The 25266-nt window shown below is 36.9% G+C and overlaps 1 protein-coding gene across 2 annotated transcripts in view; it reads right to left on the bottom strand.

Moving 5' to 3' along the window:
- Positions 1–25266, bottom strand: part of LOC135324885 (transportin-1) — an 80329-nt gene that overhangs the window by 28613 nt on the left and 26450 nt on the right. For both annotated transcript variants that reach the window (XM_064501929.1, XM_064501928.1), the window contains 6 exons: positions 15265–15414; positions 10049–10155; positions 8840–8973; positions 6367–6448; positions 5510–5632; positions 1812–1930 (listed from right to left, as the gene is read on the bottom strand). In XM_064501929.1, coding sequence (XP_064357999.1) covers positions 1812–1930; positions 5510–5632; positions 6367–6448; positions 8840–8973; positions 10049–10155; positions 15265–15414 — 715 coding nt within the window. The remainder of the gene's footprint in view (positions 1–1811; positions 1931–5509; positions 5633–6366; positions 6449–8839; positions 8974–10048; positions 10156–15264; positions 15415–25266) is intronic.

Here is a 25266-nt window from a genome sequence, read left to right as displayed (position 1 = left end):
TTGTGGCCGAGGACCCTACCTCACTACTCTTACAGATGAAAGTCTACATTAAACCCCCTCCATCTTTTGTGGTTACTACTTAAGTTCTCAACATGGAAAAGATCTTGACTAATCCATCCTAGAACTTCATCTAGTTATTAAACTGGTTATGCCTATGGACTCCAACTACACAGAAATATAGGTGTCGATCCCTGTATGTTCTGCAACTGAAGAAAACACTTTCTGAAAGTACTCAAGTCAGCAACAATATTCACACATCCCAATGGCATGTTACCTGCAGAACTTTTAACAAAGGAAAAAGTAATATTCAAATTAACACCAATTAATTAGCATTTCTCCAGCATAAAGTATGCAGGAGCTATTCATTTTACAAGAGACTTTCTTGTAAAATAAACAAGAACATGATGTTATACACCCTACACATAATTTTTATTTTAAATTAAAGATGGGACAAGATTTGCTAAAAATCTAAGAGCATCATCGAGTATTGATGGACTTACATATAACTCCTCTGTCAAACAGGACTCAGCAACAAACAAGACATTGAAAGATCACATAAAAGGATGTGTAGTATTACTATGCTCCTACTATGTTTTTATAGCAATTTAAAAATTTCTTAAAAATTGAGTATGAAACTGATGTAATGTCAATGTCCATACCGTCCAGAAGAGGTTTAGTACTAGTCACCTCCCTTACAGCGAGAAGAGGGGTGGAATGAAGAACTGTGCTATCACTCTTTTGTCTTTCAAGCTACAAGTGGAGGAATTAAATGAAACTGTTCTAAAATTTAAAAATAATTTTTCATAACATTAGCTCTCCCGCTTTCAATTCCTGTTCCTTGACCGTTACAGTAGATGTTTTAATCTCAATTCTCTACTTTCTAATGGCTTTTGAAAACTGAAATTTTACTATCTTTTTTTATTGCTTCACATTTATAATGCTCATCTCTGCGGAAAAGCACGTTTCTATTCTCTCGAAATCTTGACTGAGAGAACAGAATCAGAGACATAACTGTCCCAATATATTTATAAAACTTTTCCTGCATATATCAAAAAAGAAAAGTCTACATTTTCTGGGAACACTGAAGAATTCATTTCTTATTGCAAGAAAAAAGTTACAGGCACCACTGCAGACATGTGGATATTTAGATCTCAAATGTGGGCTTTCATTCCTATTCAAATCAAGGATTTACATGATGACCTAAGACTTTATGTTTTCAGGTTTATTAGTCTTTTAAATTTCAGAAAGTTATCCTATCTGAAGTAGTAGAAATGAGTAAATGCTTTCTTGAAATTGCAGTGACGGCCGATATAAACATTGATTCTTAAACCTAAGTCATCGCACATCATTTTGTCTTGTTCTTTATAAAGATGGATATCCCTTGGCATGACTACACACACAGAAGTATTGCACAGAGATACCTCAAACAACATTTGTCAACACTGTACGTATACCACAGTACACCAGATATTAAACATAATGTCACATGGAGAAGTTAGTTTGAGCTTAAGAGCACATTAGTGTATCTTTTCCTCCCTTTGAGCTAGAGGCTGTTAGGCTTGAGATAAAGCACCACAGTGACACAGTTAGGTTGCTTCTGGGTTTAACTAGGTCTGAAATCCTCAGAAGTCTTTTCAATGAACTCTATTCCACAGCCATTTTTATTATGCAGGAGAGCTAACTATAGGAAAATTCTTCTAAGCATGCTGCAAACTAGATATTATTTTTATAAAAATATATAGGAAGAACTCAATTGCAGTTTAAAGACAATTATTTCAAAATGACTACAAGTTGTAATCATTAATACTTACTTAGTAAGATGCCGACATAATACATCTTTACAAATTGGCTGTTCAGCTAAAGTCAGCCAAAACTCACAAGCTTCCAAAGCCACGTTTTCATCTTGGTCCTGGGTTCTCTGAAGCATGTACTACACAATATAGAAAGAAATTTTTGTATAAGACAGGAGTTTTAAGTGCCCAGAAGAACATGCCAACATTGCAAAGTGTGTTTGCAAAAACTGAGCATGCCACCAATGTCATGCCACCAGTCATTTCATTTCTTGAGCAGGGCTGGGAGAGGAAGGACATAAGAGATACTTAAGGCTACAGTGGGAGTAGGCTTTTTGTTTCTTAATAATAGATGACTCGGATTCTAAAATGTCTTTATTACTTAAGTCAGAACCTTATTAGCAAGAAACTATAGACAGAGACCTGTGATTATAAACAGCAGTTTCCCATAGAAAAGCTCCCCTCACACACCCCTTCACCTTTGACTAAGGTACAACTACATACTTAATATGGATGGAAACATTTTGTTACTTCTAATATGTAAAACCAGCTTCTTTTCCCAATCTTGATGACCTGACAGGATGTAATTAAGTAGAACCCATAATAAAAAGACAGTCTCACATTTTACTAGCATGAAAAGTAATTCAGAGATCCTGCATCAAATCTTTAAGCTTGCTATTAAAATCCAATCCCCAATACGGACTACTTTAAACAAACAAACAAAAATCAAATACCTGCATAAACAAAGTCATTTATACTACTGCTACATCAATTTCTTACACACAGCTGTCAAAATAATCTAGGGAAGAAGCCTGCAGCTTCCAAAACAGTAACTTCTGCATTTGTCCATGCCACAACTCTTACTTCTGAAACAGCTGACTTTTCCATGAGCTTTCTAAAATGAGTGAAAGTCCATGAATCTATCTTTCCTCATATACAGATTTAATTAAAACTAAAGAAATCCTTTTTCAGTTGCTTCAGAATACCAGTTTATTCCCAAAATTGAATAGAATGGGATAACCATTGCATCCCTATGCATTTCAGGGACATAAAATTTGCCTTTCCTAAAGGCTAGCTATTGTGATCGAGAACCCAAAGTAAGAGAAATACTGTTTGGAGGTGTCAACAAACTGACTACAGCTCTGAAAAGCTGACAACCAGCACGCCCATTTCAAGTAAGGCTTCATTAATACAACTGAAATTAAGAGATTTGACATTTTCCCTCAAAGGGCTTGAAAATCCACCATTTTGTTATATTCACATATTGGTCAGGAAGACAAAAAACAGAACAACAAATTGTAATCTAATCAAAGGCATTCCTTACACTATAGTTTCCTCTGTAAATGTGCACTATTTGTATTACAGTCTATGCTTCATGAAGTTAGACAGTAACAGGTTAAGAAGGCTACTTACACTCAGTGGTACAAGATAGCCATATATACAGCCTAGAAACTATAGTAAGAACAGTGATCCTAATAACAAAATGAAATGTGGGAAGAGTATCTGAGAGCTTTTTTTAAAACTATCATACCAAATTTTAATAATGTTTAATGATAAGCTATAAAAGTTGTATTGACTTTAGCCAATGAAAATATATTGCTTCATAACAATAAATTACAAAATATAGGAAGATTATTTAGTACACAGTTTTGTGTGCTCCGTAACTAAAGTGTTGTGTTAGTCTTGTTAAATCAAACCATCAAGAATAGCAGGATACACAAAGCCTCAGGAACATATCTTTCTAAGCAGTAACAGACATCTTTATCTGAAGAAAGGAACAGAATGCACACAATCTTATGACTGCAGCAACAAGTGTGGTTGTGTTATAACTTCATGTCATCGACACACTGTTAATTCATTACAAGTCATCTCATTATGCATTGTATAATAAAAAGGTAGGACTTCTACTAAGAAAGATCTTAAGAGCCATGTATTTAGATAAATATGCTCTGTGAACATACAAGCGCAATCTAGTAATTGAAATCTGTTAGGCCTACTCTTGACATACCAAGTTTTCAGGCAAAAAGCAAAACAGAACGAAAACACCCCACACCACCTGAAACCAAAACAAGTCGAAACAAAAAAACACACCTATTTCTGGTCACCTGGAAGTGCATGGTCAAAACAAAACAACAACAAAAAAAAGAACAGCCAAAACACAAACTTAACCATTCCCTTATGCTCTGGAAACTTGGCATGAACATTAATACTAAATCTGTCTTCTTCAAAATTATGTTGTTCAAGATCTTCAGTCTTAGAATCACTACTGGATCATTAATATTCTTAACTACTTAAAAAAAAAGTCATTCTCCATATCTATAAAGAACATCACATGGATATAAGTTTCTCTTTGTAAGACTTCCTGCACTTTTTAAGAGCAGTCATCATCAGCAGTGTTGAACTTAAGAGGCACTCAAGCTTCAAAGGGGCAAAATAATGACTGGTGAATGCTGAGCAATAGCCACAGTTCTGGGATATCACATCTGCACATACCAAGGCATATATTGAACTGGGAAAAACAGCAACAGTACCTGGTAGTCCGAAAACCAAAAGAAGTCTGGACTTTCTGTTCTAGAACAGAAATTCACTATTACTATCTTATTCTAATTACAGAATATCAGATGTAATGAGCATACAGTCTTCAACCTTGTTCTGGTTGGTGAGATTTCTACCTGGAAAGTCTGGAAGTTCCTTACTGACCCTGGGAGAGTGAGAAGTTATCACTTGTTGACAGTATCATTCCCAAAACTTTATTCTCTAAAAGAAGACTCCTCAATCAAACAAAAAAGCCCAAGCACCAGCAATCACAGGGTCTCCTTGCTTGTCCTATGCTATATAAGGACCTGCCTTGGCAGGACTGATGCACTGAAACTCGAAAAACTAGGAAGATTATAGAGTGGGACAAGACGTTCAAGGGTCATCTAATTATATCTCTGACAGAAGTTTGTGTCCAAGAACAAAAAAATTAATGCTTTCTTCACAATGCCTGGACCTAGTCATCACGGGATTTGACACTGGTTCATACGAAATCTGCATGAGAAACATACTGATCTTAGCTATTCTTCCAGTCTGGTAAGTCACATAGGTACAGGCTACCTAGAAACTGGCATGTCAGCCAGTAAAGGTGGAAATTATTCATAGATCATATGCAGCTGAAGACGATGACCAGGAGCTGACTGGTCCTCTGGTAGGCAAGCCCAAACTAACCTAGAACGATAAATCAGCTATCTAATTACATTAACCTCTATAACTGAATGTAAAGGGAGGCAAATTCATTAGTAGCTCAAGACAGCATCACAGCTATATAACATAACATGCCTCTTCCTTGATGTGGCCAACACCTCTGGAAAAAAAAAATGTGTTGACAGCTTCAATGTGAAAGCTGTAGCTGTATCTTATCTGCTTATCTTATCTGTTTTTTAACATGGTCTTCTCACTTGTGGTCAGAAAATGCCTGGCTGCTCCACAGTATAACTGATCCTGGTGATTTCAGGATCAATCACCTTAATGAAGGCAAATGACTGTAGTATGCATTGCTGAACAAATGCCAAGTCAGCAAGTAGCTAAAAAGTCAGTTTCACAGCCTCAACCCCGAAGGCAAATGAAAAGTAGGCAAGTGTTAAGAGCAATATACATGTTCCAATGAAATGCTTTTTATTTGTTATTGTTTCTACAACTCCAGAAAGACTTTTGCATGCAATTTGAGAAACAAGACTCACTTCAACTATACTAATCATATGAGGAAGAAGGCGATCCATTCGAACTTCCAGCAACATTACCAGAGCACGGCAAACATTTTTGCGTACTTCAGGCTCCTCATCACCAGCCAATGCAAAAAGATTCTGTTGAAAAGTAATACTGGTTGAAAAGTCTCGATTTATCCAGTGCATCTTTTATTTAAATTTACATTATTAGAAAACTAAAGTATGCAAGTATGTACTTCTGTTCCCTTCCCACCCCTACACCTCATCAGAATACCATATTATTTCCTAAAGACACATAGCTGAGCAAATAACCTCCCAGAATCTCAACAACATTCATCGTACACATGATCAAAACATTAGACACTACTACAACAATATTATTTCCTGGATTTTTTGGGGTAACCTAAATGAAGGTCTAGAGCCAGAAAATTGCTTCAGTAATTAACAGCTGCAAGTCAGGTACAAAATACCACTTTTGTAATCCATATTCAATAGCAGTATTCAGAGAGACCCGTTATCTTAGATGGGCTCAGTGAGACAATCCCGGTACAGAATTCTGCATCACGGGTAAGTGACAGACCTCTGTCGCTGCTTTTACATCTTTATGGAACAAGAGGTTCCACTTATGAAAAGGAAGCATCTTTAGAACTACTACTTCCTGAGCTGGGAGAGCACTCAGACTGCTCAGCTCAGGGCACAAGCACACAGAAGAAACTTCAGTGCCATGGGGTTGATATGAAGATAGGGATGGGAAACCAGATGCGTGAGGAGGTTAGGTGTTGTAGAGCAGTATTCAAAGCTCTTGGCAAATCAGATCTGCAATTTAAAGGAAACAAACAAAACCCCCACATTAAACAAGAATGCACACCCACCTCAATAAAAGAATCTATGTGCAACATAAGAGCTTGAGTTCTGCTGATGATAAATTGATTGACACATGCAACAGCATGGGACCTAGAAATGAAACAGTTGATATATGTTATTTTTCATGTCTTAAACCCTTTTTCTTAGCTTTTCATAGGCACAAAAAACATTACAAAATAAAACATCACATTGATCAAATATTTTCTAAAAGAAAGAGTGAACAATCTGCACATCAACAGTACTTCCAAGCTCCACTACTAAACCACGCTTTAGGTTAAGTCATAAAAGAAAAGAAGAATCTAAACAGTTCAACAGTCCACTCAAAGTTAAAAAGGTAGAATTGCAAATGATTACGCCATTTTCCCCTCTCCACAGAGGCCACAGCCACATCAACCTCCTGAACTATGAGATCACATATATACATGATCAGGTGCTCACCAACATAAAATTTGAGGTGAGCAGATATACCACAGAATTTATACTAAGCATTTTGTCAGAAAGCTAGTGCTCTGCACTGAGCCTTGAGGGGTTATGGTTTGGGAGAGAATGAAAAATAGTTTGGAATTTCTTCCTCCATTTTGCATTATCCCCTCCCCCCCCCAACTGCCGCCATTTTGCAAGGGAAATTTCCCCAAATCTTGCATTTTCTGAGAGAAGGCAGATTTTAAGAAGTACCTGATACTCTAATATAGCCAATAAATATTTTAAAATAGATTATTAAATAAACCAAAAACGGAGCAGAATAACTATACCTGGAACATTTCATCAAAACTTTTCTAATGCCGTTCTTTTTGCGTGTATTACAATTATTGATAATCTCTGACATTAACAATTCCATACCAGGCAACATAGTGAAATTTTACCATGCCCTTTGTTGCCAAATAGCCAACTGTTTTTGCAATATTTTTAGTATTCAATAAGACCAGTATGCGGCAACAATACACAGTTACAGCTCAGAACACACACTTGCAGTAGGGTATGATTTTAAGTTGCAGAAATGTACTAAAAGGAAGCATCTTTTGTACTGTTCCACCTCATGCAAACTGACTTGGAGAGTAATTTTATTTCTTAATTCATGGCACTACAAGAAATGAAAATACTAAAAGACTAAAGTTATCCATTCTTGTCATGCAACTAACAGGTCTCTTCATTCTCAGAGATGAAATAGCCAAATTCTGGAAGTAAAAGCACAAGGCAAAGCTACCTTTCAAAGCCTTTGAAGATCCATTCACGTATTTTTATTAACTCTGAACTTCTGTTCTGTTCAGACATTTCTTGGAAGACAAAGCCTCAAAAAACATCTTTCAGAAGTTTTTTTGACAGATTTAAATATAAAACACTTTATAGACACTGCTAATATTCTTCATACTTCAGCCCCGACTACTGAAACCAGGCTGCAGGTCAGCATATGTCCTGCATAAAATTTGGAAACTGGCTTAAATTCTTAAACAAACAACAAAAAAAACCAGACAACCTCCCCTTCCCACACACACACCTTCCCCCTCGCAAAAAACTTGCATGTAGAACATGGTGAGGAAAACAAAAACGATAAACAAAATTTTTTCCTCTACCTCTCTCTCCACCAAGGAAGTATCAGTGTATCTTTCCCCAAGTGCCTTTCTTGCCTCATCTTTCCCAAGTGCCTTGTTGTACATTTTTCTCATTGTACAGATGCACATTTATTTTAAGTCAGTGAGTTTTCAATTCTTATTTTAATCCTAACATGAAACATTTCCAGCTATACTCCTCCTTTTAGTCCTCACTATCTACTACAGTTTGTAATGAGAATTCCATTCTTCAAGTTATAGATCATCTCTCAAGATATTTCCAAGCAGGGTTTCAAAAACACATTTTAGGATAAGAGCTACTGTTCTTGTTAATAAATATTAGCAAGAACAGGTTAATTCTGAAATCTTTTTTTCTATATCATATTTCTGTTACTTTGGACAGATCAATGTAGTATTAAAGTGAAAAGATGATGAATCCATTTAATATGATCCAGTTGAAAGATAAAGAGTTTCCTGAAGTTTTGGTGCAGTCAAAAAAAGCAGAAACTTTTCTCCGTGAGAACTCAGGAACTCATTATTAGCAAATTATTTTGGTCTCTTTCATTGCTGCAGTAATTACAAAATGAATGAGGTACACCAACAATTCTTTCTAATCAGAATATTAAGTTCTAACCACAACACTGAATTTTCTATGTTAACATGTAAAACGATAGAATAAACAGTTTCACTTGCAAAATCATAGACTGATTGTAGATCTGGAAGGAGGATAGACAGGTGAGAGTGATATCTATTAACTAAGCAGATAAGCACAGAAATTACTGGTGCATGGAACCTCAGAGCCTTCTCACATTTGCACATGCAAGATCACTCAAAAAAAAGATTAAGTGTAAATTACACAGTTCTAAAATATCAACCTTGCTGCTCATGTAAATAAAGTTTTAACATAGAACTGTAGTACAACATCTAAACCTACCTTATTTTTGGACTGCTATGCTTGAAGAACTGTAAGAATTTAGGAATCATGATATTGAGTGGTCGATCCAATACATCACTATCTAAAATTTCAGCAGAATCTTCACATATTTTCTGAAGAGCTCCAAATGCACCCTGTTTAAAAAACAAAAAAACCAAAAACCTGTTTATTCAGTTTCTGAAGAAAGCAAGGTATCAGGTTTCATATAGAATATGTAATTTTAGCACAACACCACAGTAAATGCAGCTAGTTAAACTAAAACATCTTTAGAGTCTTTTTATTTAAGTACTTTATACCTTCATCTGTAAGATCTCAAGCTGCGTGAGTGGGTAATCTATCAGTAAGTGGTAATTTTAATTTCAGCATTCAATGCTTATCTAGTCAGCTATACTTAAAAAGTGCCTAAAAGCTAGTTCGCATTTCAAAAATAAAGAAACACTCAGATGCAGAAATATCCAGTTTAATTTCATATATGATTGTGTATTCTTTAGTGACTTCTTACAGGACAAAACAGAACTCCAGACATAATGGTCAATTTGAGTTTTATTTTCAGGAGATTTTTTTTTTTAAAATAAGAAAACAGCACTAATACACTACGTAACAGCATTGTTCCTCGAACCATTCTCATATCTCTGTGGATTACTTTATACAAAATGCCTCACACAGCTTTTATGGAGATAGCACCAAGTAACCAAAGTGATGTGATTACAGGTAACGTTTGGTCAGACAAGACCTTTTTCTCCTCACAGTTTATGACAGATAAGTCGGAGTTTATTTTTCTTCATACACACTGAACAAAAAGGAGTTCATTCCATACTAGTCTAACATAGCAACTATGACAGATCATGCTTCCAAAGTAAGTTATCAGAGGAAAGAACAACTAACACTACTCAAAGAAAGAGAAAATTCAAGGTCAGGACTAGACATCAACTTGATGATGCTTAAAAGATTAGGAAACAGTGATAACTTCAGGTCACATTTCAACTGAGATGGTATGACTATCCATGTGCAGTCTTACTCTGCTTTTATGCAGAGTATACAAGTTAGTTTGAATGAACACTAAGAACATGGAATGAGGTAGAATAAGAAGTATCAAACTAGAGCCACTTGTTCTCTGAGGACATTACATATATATATTATTATCTGTAGAGAGAGACAAAATAGAAAATCATCATCTGAATTTGATTATTTCAAAATAAGTCTCCTTACCTCACAGGTATTGTAATCTTCAGAATCCAACAGGCTGCAAAGCTTTGGTAAGAGTTCAGGCCAATTCTGTAATTCCCCTTTTGAGGCAATAGTTGTTATCAGAATGCCTAAGTGATTTAGACATATGAAAGAAATGAGATCCTCATAATGTCGCAGGTTTTATACCAAGTTTTCTTATCTTTTCTCCTCTCAAAGAACTAAGTAGTTAAGAAGTGTGTTTTTCTGCTAAGAACTGGCAAGTATAAAAAGGAGGAAGTACATTTAATTATAAATACTACTGAAGGGCTCGGGAATCCAAAAGCTGGTTGTTCCTTCCTGCTACTACAAAGGGTTCAGACATGTCAGAAATTAAGCACAAAGTAATTCCAGTTAAATATATAATCATGTCCAAACACTACAAGACAGGTTAGGCTCTAAGTTGATTAAGTACTGTGCAAAGCTTGACCTCTAGTGAACACTGAGTATATACCTTATCTCTTGTTTATTATGATACAAAAAGGCACAGACACTGGAAGTGTTTCGTATCTGCAGTCATTCAGTAAACTTGTAACCCAGTAGCAATTTCTGTGTTCACAACCTCATCGTGTTTACACAAAACATTAAGGACATATTCTAAGACCAAGATACCTACTAAGAGCTTACATGCTATGGCAGGTCATCCAGTGATCAGCTGTACAGTTTGGCTGATCCAGATCCAGCTAATAGATTGGACTGTTCAATGAGTCACTAATTCCATTTCTGCACATATAGAAATCCCAGGGAACAGGGAAGGCAGATTATGAGCTAGTATTAGATTGGGTGAGCCCATTTTGCCTCAAGACAAAATGACACAGAAAGCATAATCCATAAACCACTACTGAATTACCTCTAATAGGTTTGAGGGTAGAAGAAATACTACAGCTAGCAACATCCCAAAAAAGTGAAAAGAAAAAGCTTTCCTGGTATCATAGAGCTAATCATCAGATATTCTTTCTATGGTATAAAAAACTTAAAATCCTTATTAAATACACAAGAACATTGAACAACATTATAGAGGAGAGGACATTCTAGGCAACACAAATGGTAACTCAAGAGACACTGGATCATGTTTCCTTTAATACTTTCTCCTTTGGAGAACTCCAGTCAGGAGAATCTCTCTGACCACATGAATTTGCCCTGAAGTTGCAGTTCAGACCATCTTGAGAAACGACTTTCCCCTGCTCCTTCATATTAAGGCAAAACATACATAGCTGTAAAGCTGGAGAGCCCCAAAAGTCAAAGGGCAAAGATGAAGACAGAGGTAAAAGTCGTTTTTACAGCACTGGAAGTTGTTTAGAGCCAGTTCTCTCCATAATCAAAACTGAACGTAGAGATTCCTAAATACCTATGGAGATCTGTAGAGTCTTAAAGACTGCCTTTCTTCTGAATAATATGGTTTCGTGAAGAGCATCAGATGCATTAGTAGAGAATATATATTTTACTGTTACTGGATCTTAGTGATCTGCATTTTCTTTAAACTAAACTTCACAAAAAGAACAAAATACATTAATGCTCTTGCCTCCTAGACCAACTACTTTAACTGCAGAATTGTCTCCCCAACTTAGGTCTGGCACAGGTTTGTAGAATTAACACAGATTCAGAAACAAACAGAAGACTGAAAATCCTGGTACTCCTCTGGACCAATACAGGAAAGAAGTCGTATTATAGGTCTTAAAGGGGTTGGCAGTTTTGGAAAGAAGCTGGTTGAAGGTATTTTCAAGGTTTTAGAAGTGTTTTCAGAAGGTAAAAAATGACAGGCTTTAAAGGTCAGTCTATATCTGTAATATGGGCAAGTTTTCACAGCTGAAGGAAAGGCTATCTGAAAACATAGCGTCTGTGTTACTTTATCTGAGTGTTCTTCAAAAAGGTTTATCCCAGACAGCAACAGGATAACCTTAGAGGAAATACTTCCAGGTGCCTAGGCAAGAAGCTACTTGAGGCCACAATCCTTTTGCAACAGAAACATTTGCTTCTACTGGACAAAGGCAGTTCAGGCTATGCAAGTCATCACAATCTTTTTGTAGAGGTCTGCAGAGAAGCCATTTAATGTTGTGCAAGGTTTTTTTTGTTTTTTGTTTTTGTTTTGTTTTGTTTTTTTTTTTTAAGCAGGAATGAAGAGAAACTTTTGTGGAAAAAAATCAGACTATTAAGAAGTTAGAGGCAATAGCTACAACATTTGAAGCTTTGTAAAAAGTTTAAGAGCAACGAGGGAATAAAACTAAGTTCTAGGCACTTATGTCCATATTAAAATCCACATGAATGCCTAATGAACGTCATCTCCTTTCAAAAGTCAAACATTTCCCACCAACCCTCTTTACTTGGCAAACAGGAAATAAGACAGATATTCACCTTTGTATCTCTATGATATTGAGAAACAGGAAAAAACAGAACAAGGACATTGAAAGAATAATCAAGGTAAAGGATTAATCAATTTAGTAGCTTCTCTCTGACTTTTTGACAGGTTTGGGCTACAGTTGACAGTTAAAACTTAAGTTTTTCTCTTTGAGCAAAGTACTAAGCTGCAAGGTTAGAAAGCTAAAACTGAAAGTCTATTTAAAAGAGTATTTAACTGCAAGGAACTTCAAATGAGCACCACAGAATTTCAATTTCACTTGACAATATGAAATCTAGCCTAAATACAGCAGTTGGGTTATTTGAGCAGTAAACATGTGAGAAAACAAACTCCAGAGGGATGTCAGAAACTGTTAAAACCAGAAGTGGAAATGTCAAGACAGGATCTTTTATGTCAATGTATTCCAATTACACGCCACCCCAGTTTACTACATCAACTCCACAATAAAGAATTGAGCATAAAGCAGTTATGCTTCAGTATTTTCCTAACAACAACAAACAGGACAGGGGGAGGTCTGGGGTTTTTGGGTGGTACTTTGCCTGTATAGGTCCTAAAACTGATTTCTAAACTCCTTAATTTTAAAAAGTGGAGCTTCCTGATAAAATTTCTCGTCATAGGACAACCATGAACTTTCGTTTTCCTTCTAACAGTGAAGCTCCTCAGTTTTACCACTCTTAAACACTCAAGCTATTTCCTCTGCTAGCCTGTAAGCAGAAGCTACACTACAGGTCTTGCCCAACTTAGGAACACTGGAAAACTTTAATGATAGTCACAGACATCTGCCAGATGGATGCAAGTATTTCCTTCTTAAGTCTGCATGCAAAGAGTATGGAAAATTTCTCAGTCTTTTGTTAATTTGAATCCCTATCTCAACAGTGGGACAAAGATCTTCAAAACATGTACCACACACCAGAGAAGTTCCACAGTTATCCATTGGGAGGTTAAAACTGGAAAAAGCTAAGTAAGGATATTAGAACATGTAGTTAAATTAATATTTGATCTTGAGTCACATTTCTAAAATTGACTCTATTTCCATGTTTTAGGTTTGTTCTCCTTAGTGAGGTCACTTCTGACAATGGGATTAATTAGCTTGCCTCCATCTTGGTCAAAAGGTATTAGTTTTTGTCTGGTTACCACCAGATGTCAGAGACCACGAAGGAGAACGGAGGTTGCGTTAAGTCTTCTCTGATGCTATTTTGATGCTGCAGTATTTTGCTCATTTTCCTCTAAGAACTCCAGAAATCTTATCTGCAGTTGGCCCTCTAAGTTTATGGTGCTCCAACAGCAGAAACCTGTATGCATCTCAAACAGCAGCTCTGACTAGCACATGCCAGCTCAGCCTTGGCAGGTAGTGACATATTTACACCTAGCTAGTATCAACAGACCAGTGGGTATTGGCCCAACCTCACTATTAAGACAGAATTTTAGAGAGATACAACATTTGATTACTTCACATAGGAGGGTACAAAGTAAAGGCACTAAATAGCAATGCTTAGGTAAGCATACAGTCCATCAGTTGATATGCATTTTCAGAGTTCCTACGTGCCCGAATATCCTCTGCAAAAATCACTTAAAGCTCAACAGTAATTGAACTACTAATCCACAAATATTTCCTGCTAGGAAAAAGCAAAGAGTAACTGCTCACCAAAGAAAAGTGCCTAAAACAGCAATCTAAATGGAGCTGAAAGGTATTCTTTAATCAGCTCCATCATACTCCACTGATAGCTCCTATGAGCAAACAAGTAAATATGACTCTTCTACACCTTGAAAGCATAGAAGTACCTTCACTTCAGACTTGTTTCTACTGTCATCAAGGAAATGGGATATCGATAAAATTCACAGTAAAGTGCTTTGAAATAAGTGACTGAGGAGAAAAAAAACTAAGATGGGCATTCTTCTGTAGCCCAGAGTCCATAACCTGAATTCTACAGGAGGAATCCTATAGAAAGAACAAAGGCTTCTAACGAAGCAGTAACTGGTAGCTTATTTTATATACTTGCTGAGCCAATGAGTCAGCTGATACGAGCTAAATTTCTTTCTGAACTGGTGCCCTTTTTTGTGTACTCAAAAGTAGGATTTATGTTTATTTTACTTTTTTCTTGTTTTTGGAGTGGATGAGGACAATTGTTACTATGAACGTATTTATAAAGAGAAACCACATTCTTGAAGTACAGGCATAAAAAAGCATCTCTACTTAGAAATAAACATAAAGCATACATACATATTTTGTTGAAGAGGTGCGCTAAAACAGTATTTAGGAAGTAAGAAATCCATCTAACAAAAGAAACTTCTAGCTGATGTTGTTCTCACCACACCTCATCTACTGTCTTCTGATAGAAGGCATTTAAAAACAGAAACTGTCATTATCTGAATTTGCGTGATGCATAATACAATAGTTTCCTGAAGGGGCGGGGGGGAGAGTGTGTGGCGGGGGGGGGCATACAAGGGGGAATCAGCTAACAGAAGTGTTTCATTGATGCAATTGGAGTGCTGAAATAGTTCTGCAGTCAGCTGCTTTAGTCCTGTTTTTAGATACAAAAATTGGCAGCAAGCTGAATTTTAGGAGATCCAAGTACACTAATTTTCAGCTAGATTCCAAGAGATATGAACTGAACTGTAAAAATCTTTATGCTTTAAGGGAAGAGGAAGCAAAAACAAGTGCAACTTTCGTATGTTCGCATTTAAAATCAGTATCTGCATCAAAACATGGAGAAGTTGTGGCAATTATTGGAAGCAAACAGTTTTAAGAGTTTCATAACTCTTTACCTTGCTAATATAGCTCTCACCTATAACTTATCAGTAACATTTTTCAGTATGTAGAAAACAGCAATAAGAGCAAACTCACCTACAGTAGCTCTAATTAAGGGGGAGGAATCACCAATGTTGTTCAGACATTCACTTTTAATGAAGTCAGTTACCCCATTTGGAAAGTTGTGAAAATGTGCTTTTACATTATTCTTCAAGATGAGACCACTCAAGGAACGCGTTGGTTCATCTGCAACAGAAAATAAGTTACATTCAGACTTCAATCAACTCACAGGATAAGGCATATATCCAGAACAGCACAAGAGCAAGGCTTATAGTGAGAGATATTAATCTTTATTTCCTTGTTTCTCCTTCCAACTACACTCAATAATTCACTGAACAAGCTTTATAGGCTCAGAATTCAATATTTCTACATATTCATAATTAGCATGTTAATACTTCCAATTCTACATTTTAAGATAAAGTTTTCTACAGATACAGGCCAGGACCAGCTTTACAGTCATAGGATATAGGAGACTCATGAAAGCAATTGGTAGGCAGAAGCCATTCTGATTATACTGACACTCTTGCTGTAGCACTGTTACTGTAAGAAATTGATGGCAACCCAGCTTTCCCCTCTTCAAGACCTAGAAATGAAGTAGGGACTATGCAGTTACTCCCCCTTCCCCTACTCCCACCAGAAATTCAGTGTTCAACTTTTCACAAAATACAAACAGGTATTGTACTCCCTTCGGATAGCAACTGTTTTACTAATCTATTAAATTAATAATTAAAGAAAAAAGGCTTTAAACAGTGTTAATAGGTGTTATGTGTGAACAATTGAGAAGAAAACCCCACCTACCAGAACTGACATAAACAGAGTAAGAATTTAAGTTTAGGCACTGTTTGAGTTCTCACTGAGCTCTGTTTGAGTTCTCACTGAGCTCTTTTTGCCTGTGTATCTTCCTCTAAATTACTGAGACAAGAGGAGGAAGGGAAAAAGCAAAGCAAAGATTGTTTTCCAGTTATACTAGAGCAGACTCATGTCCGGTTCTTCAAACTGAAAGAATGACTTAGTATTACCTCTAAAATATGCTGAAAGTCAGTTCTGGATGTTCTATATGCAAAGGACTAGTTTATAATACAGTAACATTTAAAATTACAATTTACAACAATATTAATTAGCTAACTAGCATTTGCTTCATATGCTAATTAGTACATTAGTTAATGTTTTTAATTTTTTTCATATGCAGCCCTGATTTGGGGGAAGAATAAGGTTGTTCAGTGAAGTTCCTTTGCCCCAGAACTTAAGAGTATATAAGCAGATCTATTCCAGACCTTTAAAACTGTTACTAACACCCCAGCAGCAATAAATAAGCAAAAGAGGAGCTACAACTTTCAAATATAGAATATTTTAAAACAAGTTACTGCATCACAGCAGTAGGACTCTCAGTACATCTGTAATTCCAGACTGACAGCTGTTAAGATACTTTATCATGTGACCTGTGCTAGTTTGAGTAGAAGCAGCTCTCTCCAGAAAAAGAGGGTGTTCTGTTTGGCTAATTGGAACTTAAAATTCATTTTAATCAACTGATTTTATTTAAGCTTCAAAACCAGAAAGCCTTCATGTATATTTTAATCTTGTCTTTAAGTTCATATTTTAGCTTTCCTAAAGAAGCGTTATTTTTTAAGCTCTATAACTATAAATGTATTGATTTACAAATGAACATAGTTTTTGCATAGAATTCAGTAACTTTAATCAGCAAGCCATGTAATGAAATAGCAAACCAGGAAGCCATGCTATGCATAAACATTTGAAACAATTCTGTAACTTCACCTACACTACAGGTTTTAAGTATACATCAATTTCTAAAAATGTAAGAGCTGTTTGACTTATACAGTACTGCCAATGATTTTCTAGGAGCATGGACAGGGAAGGAAAAATGGGCTTATTATTTTAAACCAAAGCAAAACAAAACAAAACAAAAAAATCAAACAGTGGATGAACGGACAAACTTTTCTCAACCACAAAACTTGGCTATGACATGTGACAAGTATTATTATTATTCCTTGGCAAGTCAAACCAAGTATTTTGGCCACTTTGTTTAAAGTTTTGAAAATATCATTAATAAAGGTCAGCAGGGAGAACACGACCTGAAGAAAGAGGTTCTCACTTGAACTCTTGATCAGTCTCAGATTTGACTGATACGCTCTTTGAACTGAAAGTCAAATCTCTGCATCTATCATTACACTATTTTAGTAAGTTGAACTCCGACTGCTTTAGGTAAGTGCAATCCAGTGGCAGGTGTGCACATCTTCAAGAAATCCAGTCCTCTATAAGTGAACACTAAGATTCAAAGTTGTGCCTATCTCTTGGCCAGAAAGGAAAGCAAAGGAGTCTTCCTTCAATTTCCACATGATTCGAAGCCCTTGCAAGCCACAATGAATGTGTCATCTTCAGCAATCATAGTTATACAAATAATATAACAGCTACTTGTCCTTTATAAGCCAGTAGTATCCTCTTAAGAGGGAATAAAGTCAGAGTTCCAACCAAAGGCAGATTAGAGAAGGCTACATTAGCCATGAACTATGGAGAGAAAATATTAAACAAACAACGCATTAAGAAAAAAAAGACTCATTCTTTAGAATGCCTAGCTATGATTACAGAAGAGAAGACAACAGCTTCAATGTAACCAAGCAGAGATACAGATACCAGGAAGTTTCCTGTGGCAGAAACCGGCAGATTAGCCAGCTGATTTGGGGGGGGGGGGGGGGGGGGGGACACAAAACAAGGCCACATTAAGGTGAAACTTCAAAACTACTTTTTTTTATGGACTGTCCTATGCAATGCAGCAGTAAGAAGCATCTTTAATTCATTCCTTTAGCCAAGATAAGAACAGGACTATTCTTCATAGGAAATGTTTATCCCGCAGATTGTAACAAGGATTCCAAGGGATTCATATTGAAGTCAGATCTTTGCCAAATGAAAAAATTCAAGAAATGAGGAAGAGATTAAAAACAAAAAGCAAAACCAGTTATCACAACACCAAGAGACAACAAGCGGATATCACTGAGAAACAGACTCAGTGCTAAACAAACATCAGCCATTTGAGCTATGGTTGCAGCCTAGGATCTGATGCTCAGGTATTTTTAAAACTACACCACAGTCTAAATTTTAGTTTGAGAAAAGTTCTTCTGATATATGACTGCACAAAGATATTTATGGAATCCAGGCTATTCAGCAACTTAACAGCTACGCTGCCAGGAGACAGTAATATAGGTCTGGATGGAGTTCTTCCTGTAACACTGAGATTACAGGCAGATGGCCTAAGAGCTGAATAAGACATTTCAGTGTTCATAGATTCTGTGACAAGTTCTGTCAGCCATATGCTTCAGACATCAAAAAAGATCACAGTCTTGCCTCCTTCCATCTCAGTCAACCTGGAAGTATAGAAAGTTGACGAGAACATACAGTACAAGGAAAAGAAGGAAAGTGAAGCAGACCTCTGGCATTTGATATCATCTCTGGTGCCAATTAAGCCCATCGACACAAGATTCCCCTCTCATGCCGCATCATTTCTATAATAAAACCATATCATACAAAGATCATTTGGTCCTCAGTAAGTTTTCAATTCTGCAACTGCCTAATAGCAGTTTCAGATTGTGATGGTTTATGGACAGAGCACACAGATGCATACCTACCATCTGTTTGGATGAAACACAGTTAACACATTACATAGATACCATTACTCATTTTAAGGCTACTGAAGTGCTTTTAAGCACTAGCATGTGTCCTCAAACAGCTATGCTCCTTCTGATCAGAGCTCACATGACTTAGGTTGCAAATGTGAAAGCAATGAGGTTTTTGCAGCTCACCTGGAGGTCTACCTAAGAACAAGTCTAGCACACAGAAAGTCTGATGTATAGTCTCTCACTGATGAGTCAAATGTCCACAGAAGCAGACACGAGTGCGGTGTTATAGTAGTGTCCTACCTGAGAGGACAAGATGTTACACAGGTAGGTATTACAGAGTGTTCATTACCCTCAACAGCAGAAGAATGGTGTTTCCTATTCATGAGACAAGATGCTATTGTCTGATGTGGCTGTGATAGCTCCTAGGAAGCAAGATCACCACCTCATTCCAGATTTTCAGAAAGCAGACTTGCTGTGAGACATTAGGATGATGCCAGAACAGTTTCAATGTGTTATCTTGTAGTACTGGGGGGAAACTGAATAGCCCACCACTTTCATTAAGTCAAATCTAGCCTTAAAAAGGGATGTCTGTTACCACTTCTCGCACCGGTCACATACAAGCAAGAATGCCTTTCATGTCAAATGGATTAGTACCCAGAAAAGACGACACACTTTTCAATACCACCTACACAACATTACACACAGTATTTTGGCCAGCTCTGGGCCTGAATATCTTTCCTGAAGGCAATCTGAACAACCATATAAAAGTGTATCTTGATCCCACAGTTGAGATATCTGATGCTAATAATAGACTTTAGCATCTGGCTAAGCACTACTCCTGTTTTTGCTAAGTATTTTAAAGTCCTTTCTCCTCCTTCTATAATGACATAATTCTCACTCTTCAGAACCATGTGAAGATTTCACTGAGCTCTGCCTTCTGCTCTCAAAAGATATTCAGGTGCAAAAACATCATGACAGAGTCGTAAGTACCAATAATGGCTGCAGTCTGCATTCAGCTCAGTTCAGGCAACCCTCCCTCTCTCTTCACAGCTTAGCCCTGCAGCTGTCTGGGCTGGTCTGCGCTATTCTTTCCTCATGAGGTTTCATCAGAAGTGGCACACATCGATTGTTCAAGCATGTACAGATTCAATAATGTACATTTCTACTTCAGTATCTCCAAGAAAATGTATTTACCTGACCAAAGGTAATTCTGTCTGGCAAGCCATAAGCTTCAAGACTTTTAAGTGTTCCAAGATGTTAAATGCTAAGTTTCCCCTCACTTCCCTCCCTTCACAAGGAAAGGAGACTGATGGAAGTCTTGCATAGAAATTGAATAGAGAATGAAGATGGATTTCAAATGACTTGAAAAAGGATAAAGTTCAGCAGGAGTCACACATCAAAGGTTCATGGATAGTCTCACTTTCACCAGTATCCTGAGTAGCAAAGGATCACTCATTTAGCTCCTCATAAGAACACTTGTATAGTCAAGTACTAGAAGAAAGATAAACTTCTAAGTAGTATAAAGGAGTATTAGAGTAAGAGCAGGTAGGTGCACTCTATTTTCTTATTGCAGATTGAGGCACAGTTATTTAGGAAGAGCTATTCCACTAGAGCCCAAATTCTACTCTGTTATTTGCCAGACCGCAACCGAAAATCTAGCATTACTAATTGAAAAATCTGGTAATAGAGTATAGAAAGACAAAATTTGTATTTTTGGTCAGCCAGTAAAAAGGAAATATACTGAGTATAGGCTTAGTAAATTATAGTGAGAAAGGGTCTTGTCTTGATGAACTAATTATGCAATAAAAGCACATACATGTGTCATTGCTTATGGCAGGTGAACTCTGAGTTGGACTGTTTATTGTTTTATAAGGACAAACGAAGGCCTCAGCATATAGGAGAAGCAGCCTTACTGGCAAGGAAGGTATCAGTTAGAGAACCAAAAGTAGCCTAGGTTTACAGCAAGACCTATACATGCAGGACAACACAAGTTTCTGTTAAGCTATACTATACGACATAGACATATGCCAAAACTTTCAATCCACGGCACCCTACACAGTTTTGGTGGGCATCCTGTATTTTGGGCTTCTCGATACTCACCAATCTGATGCAGCATTCTGAACTATTCAATCTGATAACAAGGCCTCACTCACCCAATTAATCCTTGTGTTCCAACAGCCATTTCAAAAGACATATTGTCATATAACATTCACCTTTGGCCTATTCAGATACTGACCAAACTTCTATATATCCAAAGTCACTTCTTCAGAGAGATTATTTGCCCTCACTTGCAATTCATTCATTGCCAAATACTGTCTAAGCAGCTTCCATTGGAAAGTTTGTCATTTAATTTCCCTATGCACCTAATTTAGGGCAAAGGTACTTGGGAAAAAGAAACAAAAAAAAAAAAACAAAACCAAAAACCACACAGACACAAGTACAGATCAAAGAGAGATGACACTACCTTTCAGATGTTCCCACACTGCAACAATATCCAGGGTTAATTATATAGTCTGGGATATTGCATCGAATCATACCATCATTACAGTGCATTGTGATTTCTTATTAAGGATTCTTCTGCTCTTGATAGTGGAATTCCAGCACTGATTTAATTGCAGGATCAGGAGGTGATACATAAAATGGCATTAGATAGGAAAAGAGCTGAGACAACCAGTTTGTGGGCATATGATAGAGAAGCTGAAAGCAGGAGTGAAACCAGAGGATTAGTTCTTTAAACCCTTTGTGTTCATGCAAGCTTGTAGAGATGTACAAATTTTTGCACATGGATTGATCAGTAGTCATGATTAATTATGCAAGATTGTGCATTCTATCCAAGCAATAATCTAATTATTGGTCAGCAGTTCACAGCCTTCCCACACTCTGCACAGATCAGTTTTATTTACAATATTTTTTATTTACAATACTTTCTTCAGAAGCTTGCTACTTATTATCCAATAAATATGCAACACTCAGCATCAACAGAACATTTCCAGCTTTATTTTAGTTTCTTACAGACATTTGCATACTTAGGAGGCAGTTGTGTCAGACTTTTTTCCATGACTCTCACAAGTCAATTGAGCACTGGTTAATTTCACACCAGCCACTACCTTTTGAGGTCCTTCATGTATTCAAGCACACACAATGTTTTGAAACATCTTCAGTTTTGCTTCTGACATGACAGTAGACTGTACAAGTTAAGTACTTTGTGCTTAAACTGAAGGTTAAAGTCCAGCATCAAACACAAACAAACAAAAAAGTAGGGACTCTTTCTGCTAGAAAAATTCATGAGGGTGTCTCTATTGTATTTCTATCTGCATCCTTATGCATTAGAACAGAAGAAAATAATAATCTTTTGCTTCTCAGATGACACTGCTCAGGCAGGATCATTAATCTTTGGTTTTACTTCTTTTAGGAGACAGTGAATTTCTCATTAAAGGATCAGAAATCTTCAAGAACAAGAGACACTAGTCAAGATTTTAATCACATTTTGTATTTGTATGCATTAAATCCACATCACTAGTTAAAATACATGCAGAATCACAGCTTCTTTCTAAAAAAGATCTAACAGCCAGGAACTGAAGTCAGCAGACAGAGCAGTTTTCCTTTAAAAAAAAGTTATGCCTTAACATTTTAAGTTGCCAACATCACAAGAGTAATGCAAAAACGAGCTATGCTCATAATCATTATATCACCTTCTGCCAGTGCATAAATACTACTTCCATCCAGTTCTTTTGGCTATCTAGAACGTTACATTCTAAGGAAAAGAGGATTAAAACACATGATGAAACAATGCCTGGCTCAAACACCTTGTAACTGTATTGAATCAAGGAGCCCTTGGTCGATAAAACTATTTAGAAATCACACTAGCAATGCCTTCCCTTTCACTAGCGGAACACCACACAGGGGTGTTTGATACTGGTCTTCTAGATACACTTACATTTACAAGAAAGGCAACAAAGTAAACATCACTGAATAGGACAGTTTGACTAAGCAAACATGCAAAGAAATTCTCCTTGCAGCAAGCTATATTCACATTCTGAGACATACTAAGGCAGGGCTTCAAAGCACCACCTAGACACCCTCCAACTTATTAAAAAGATAAAAAAACAGATATATTTATTGTGGGGCCAAAACAGGCCTTACACAAGACTACCTGAACCTCAGAAGGTGGCACAGCTAACAAGAATCAGAGTCTTGACAACAATAAGGATCGGGAAAAACCTGAGAACTTCTCTCCTTTAGGTCCACAAGCCATTTGAGGGAAAACAGATATTCCAAGATCCCCCTAAAATTACTTTGCATACAGTAAACAGCACCTTTGAAGAACCTAAGCCAATGTGAACAAACACCTGAGAGCACTAGGCTAGTAAGAAGGTACTACAGTCAATCTGTGTATCTGTTCTTTTCCAGTGCTTCCCTGTGGGGGCTTCAGGGATGTGGAAGAGACAATAGTGGAGACACCATACTCTCCGATTCTGGATGCTCAGAGAATAAGGAGTTCCAAGAAAGCATTCCTGAAGCACTGAATCACATTACACGATCCACTAGGTAACTTCAAAGTTTCTTTCAAGACTCTTAAAAAGAGTCAGCAGAGTTTCAAGACTATTACAAAAATAAAAAATTTTTAGAAAGTCGCTTCTTGCATATGGCATGTATGCTACAGAACTACATAGGAGAAGCATTTTCCTTAAATCCACATTACAATATCCCTACAAGGAAAGAAAAACAAAGAGATTAAGCATCATACAGACAAAACCAAGGAATCTTTATATGGCCTCAGATAAAATTAATATCTCATAATTTGGTTTCACGCTAAATATTTAAGGATCTCAATTACTTTATGCATTGATTACTGAAACTTAGTTGTGCTTAGCTTCTTTTTGTAAATCTTAATGCATCTGAATTTAACGGAAAAAGTATTTTGCTGTTGTTTAACTAGGACACTACATGTGCTATGCAGCATTTCAAAATGTAAGGACAGATTAGTCTGACTGGATTACGATTCAGAACTAAGATCAATCTAATTCACTCCTTGGCAGTTATTTTAGTCTATTTAATAATGGTATGGTTCCGGACAACAGTATGTTTGGGGAGGCAGGAGCCGCTGAACCACTTCTCTGGACTAAACCTGCTCATTGAAAACACCTCTGAGAAACTGGAAGCCAGGAAATCAGCACCTGACCTCACACAATGGTCTTTTTCTTGCTCAGCTTCAAGGATCTTTTAACACCAACATACTGAGAAAGGCCACAATAGAACACGCTTATGAAAAGTGTTGTCCAGATAACAGTTCAAATTTGAATCCCAATCCTCATTAGAAAACAATCTCCTCAAATCCACAGCATCACTTTCAGTCCTAGTAGTAGTTTATAAAAAGCCATTTCAAATTTTGCTTGCAGAGCTAGATGAATTGTTAATGGCATTATCACTCAGAAAATAAATCACCACCTGTGGTAGCTTTTACTGGGGTGGGGGAGGAGCTCAGGAAAAAAGCCATTCTTTATAGTAAAATTCCATGTCAAAGTAAGGCACTCTGAATGATTAAGTCATCTCATGAACAAGGTCAAGAGTTGCAGAAAGGCTTCAACTGATTCATAAAAATCCAAAGCATTTTGAAAATAAACTTGAAAGACCATCCTTAAAGGCTGTAATAAAGACTGTACTCAAGCAGCCTTCTCAGTCCCACCTCATTCACTTTCAGGCCAGAAGTTCGTCTCAAAGATTATTTTAAACACTAGGATATGATCTATCTACTAAGGTAGCACTCTACTCAGACCTATGACTAGAGTTCCCACATTAGGAAGGGGTAAAGAGTCTATTACTGACACATGATCCAACATCAGAATCACAAAGACTTTATGTAGCTGAAACAGTGTAGATGACTACGTGGGCTAGCAGACAGCTATAGTTATCAGGATCATCATGCATTTGTCTCAAATGTATGTTCCCATTCACCTAGGTCCCAGCAACAGCCCAGAAGCACTTCTAAAGGACAGGGGAGAAGGAACCAAATTCAGAGCTTTACAGAAACCACAAGCAAACTAATAATGTACTCTATCTCTTGTCTAAGCAAGATAAAACATAGATCTCAGAGAGGAAATAGACATTTTGGGAAGGAGGATGGACAGTCTGCATCTTAACTAGAACAGATCTCATTATCAGTAGTTGTGTTCTTTCCTCGCTATATAAAAGGGTGCTAAGCATTTCATACCCTATCTAACAAGTGGTAAGCTTCAATATCACTTCTGTTCTTGCAATTTTTATATAAAACCATCCACCAACATGAAGGCTGCATTAGGTCAAATGAATGCCGAACAGAATGCCACATTAATTCTGAAACCATATACAGACAGCTTCTTTTTCTGCTCTCTCACAGGTGTTAAGGCCTCATTCAGGAATGGATACAGGC

This window comes from Dromaius novaehollandiae, chromosome Z (genome assembly GCF_036370855.1).
Source record: "Dromaius novaehollandiae isolate bDroNov1 chromosome Z, bDroNov1.hap1, whole genome shotgun sequence".
Lineage (NCBI taxonomy): Eukaryota > Metazoa > Chordata > Aves > Casuariiformes > Dromaiidae > Dromaius > Dromaius novaehollandiae.
This window is presented reverse-complemented; position numbering and strand designations above follow the sequence as displayed.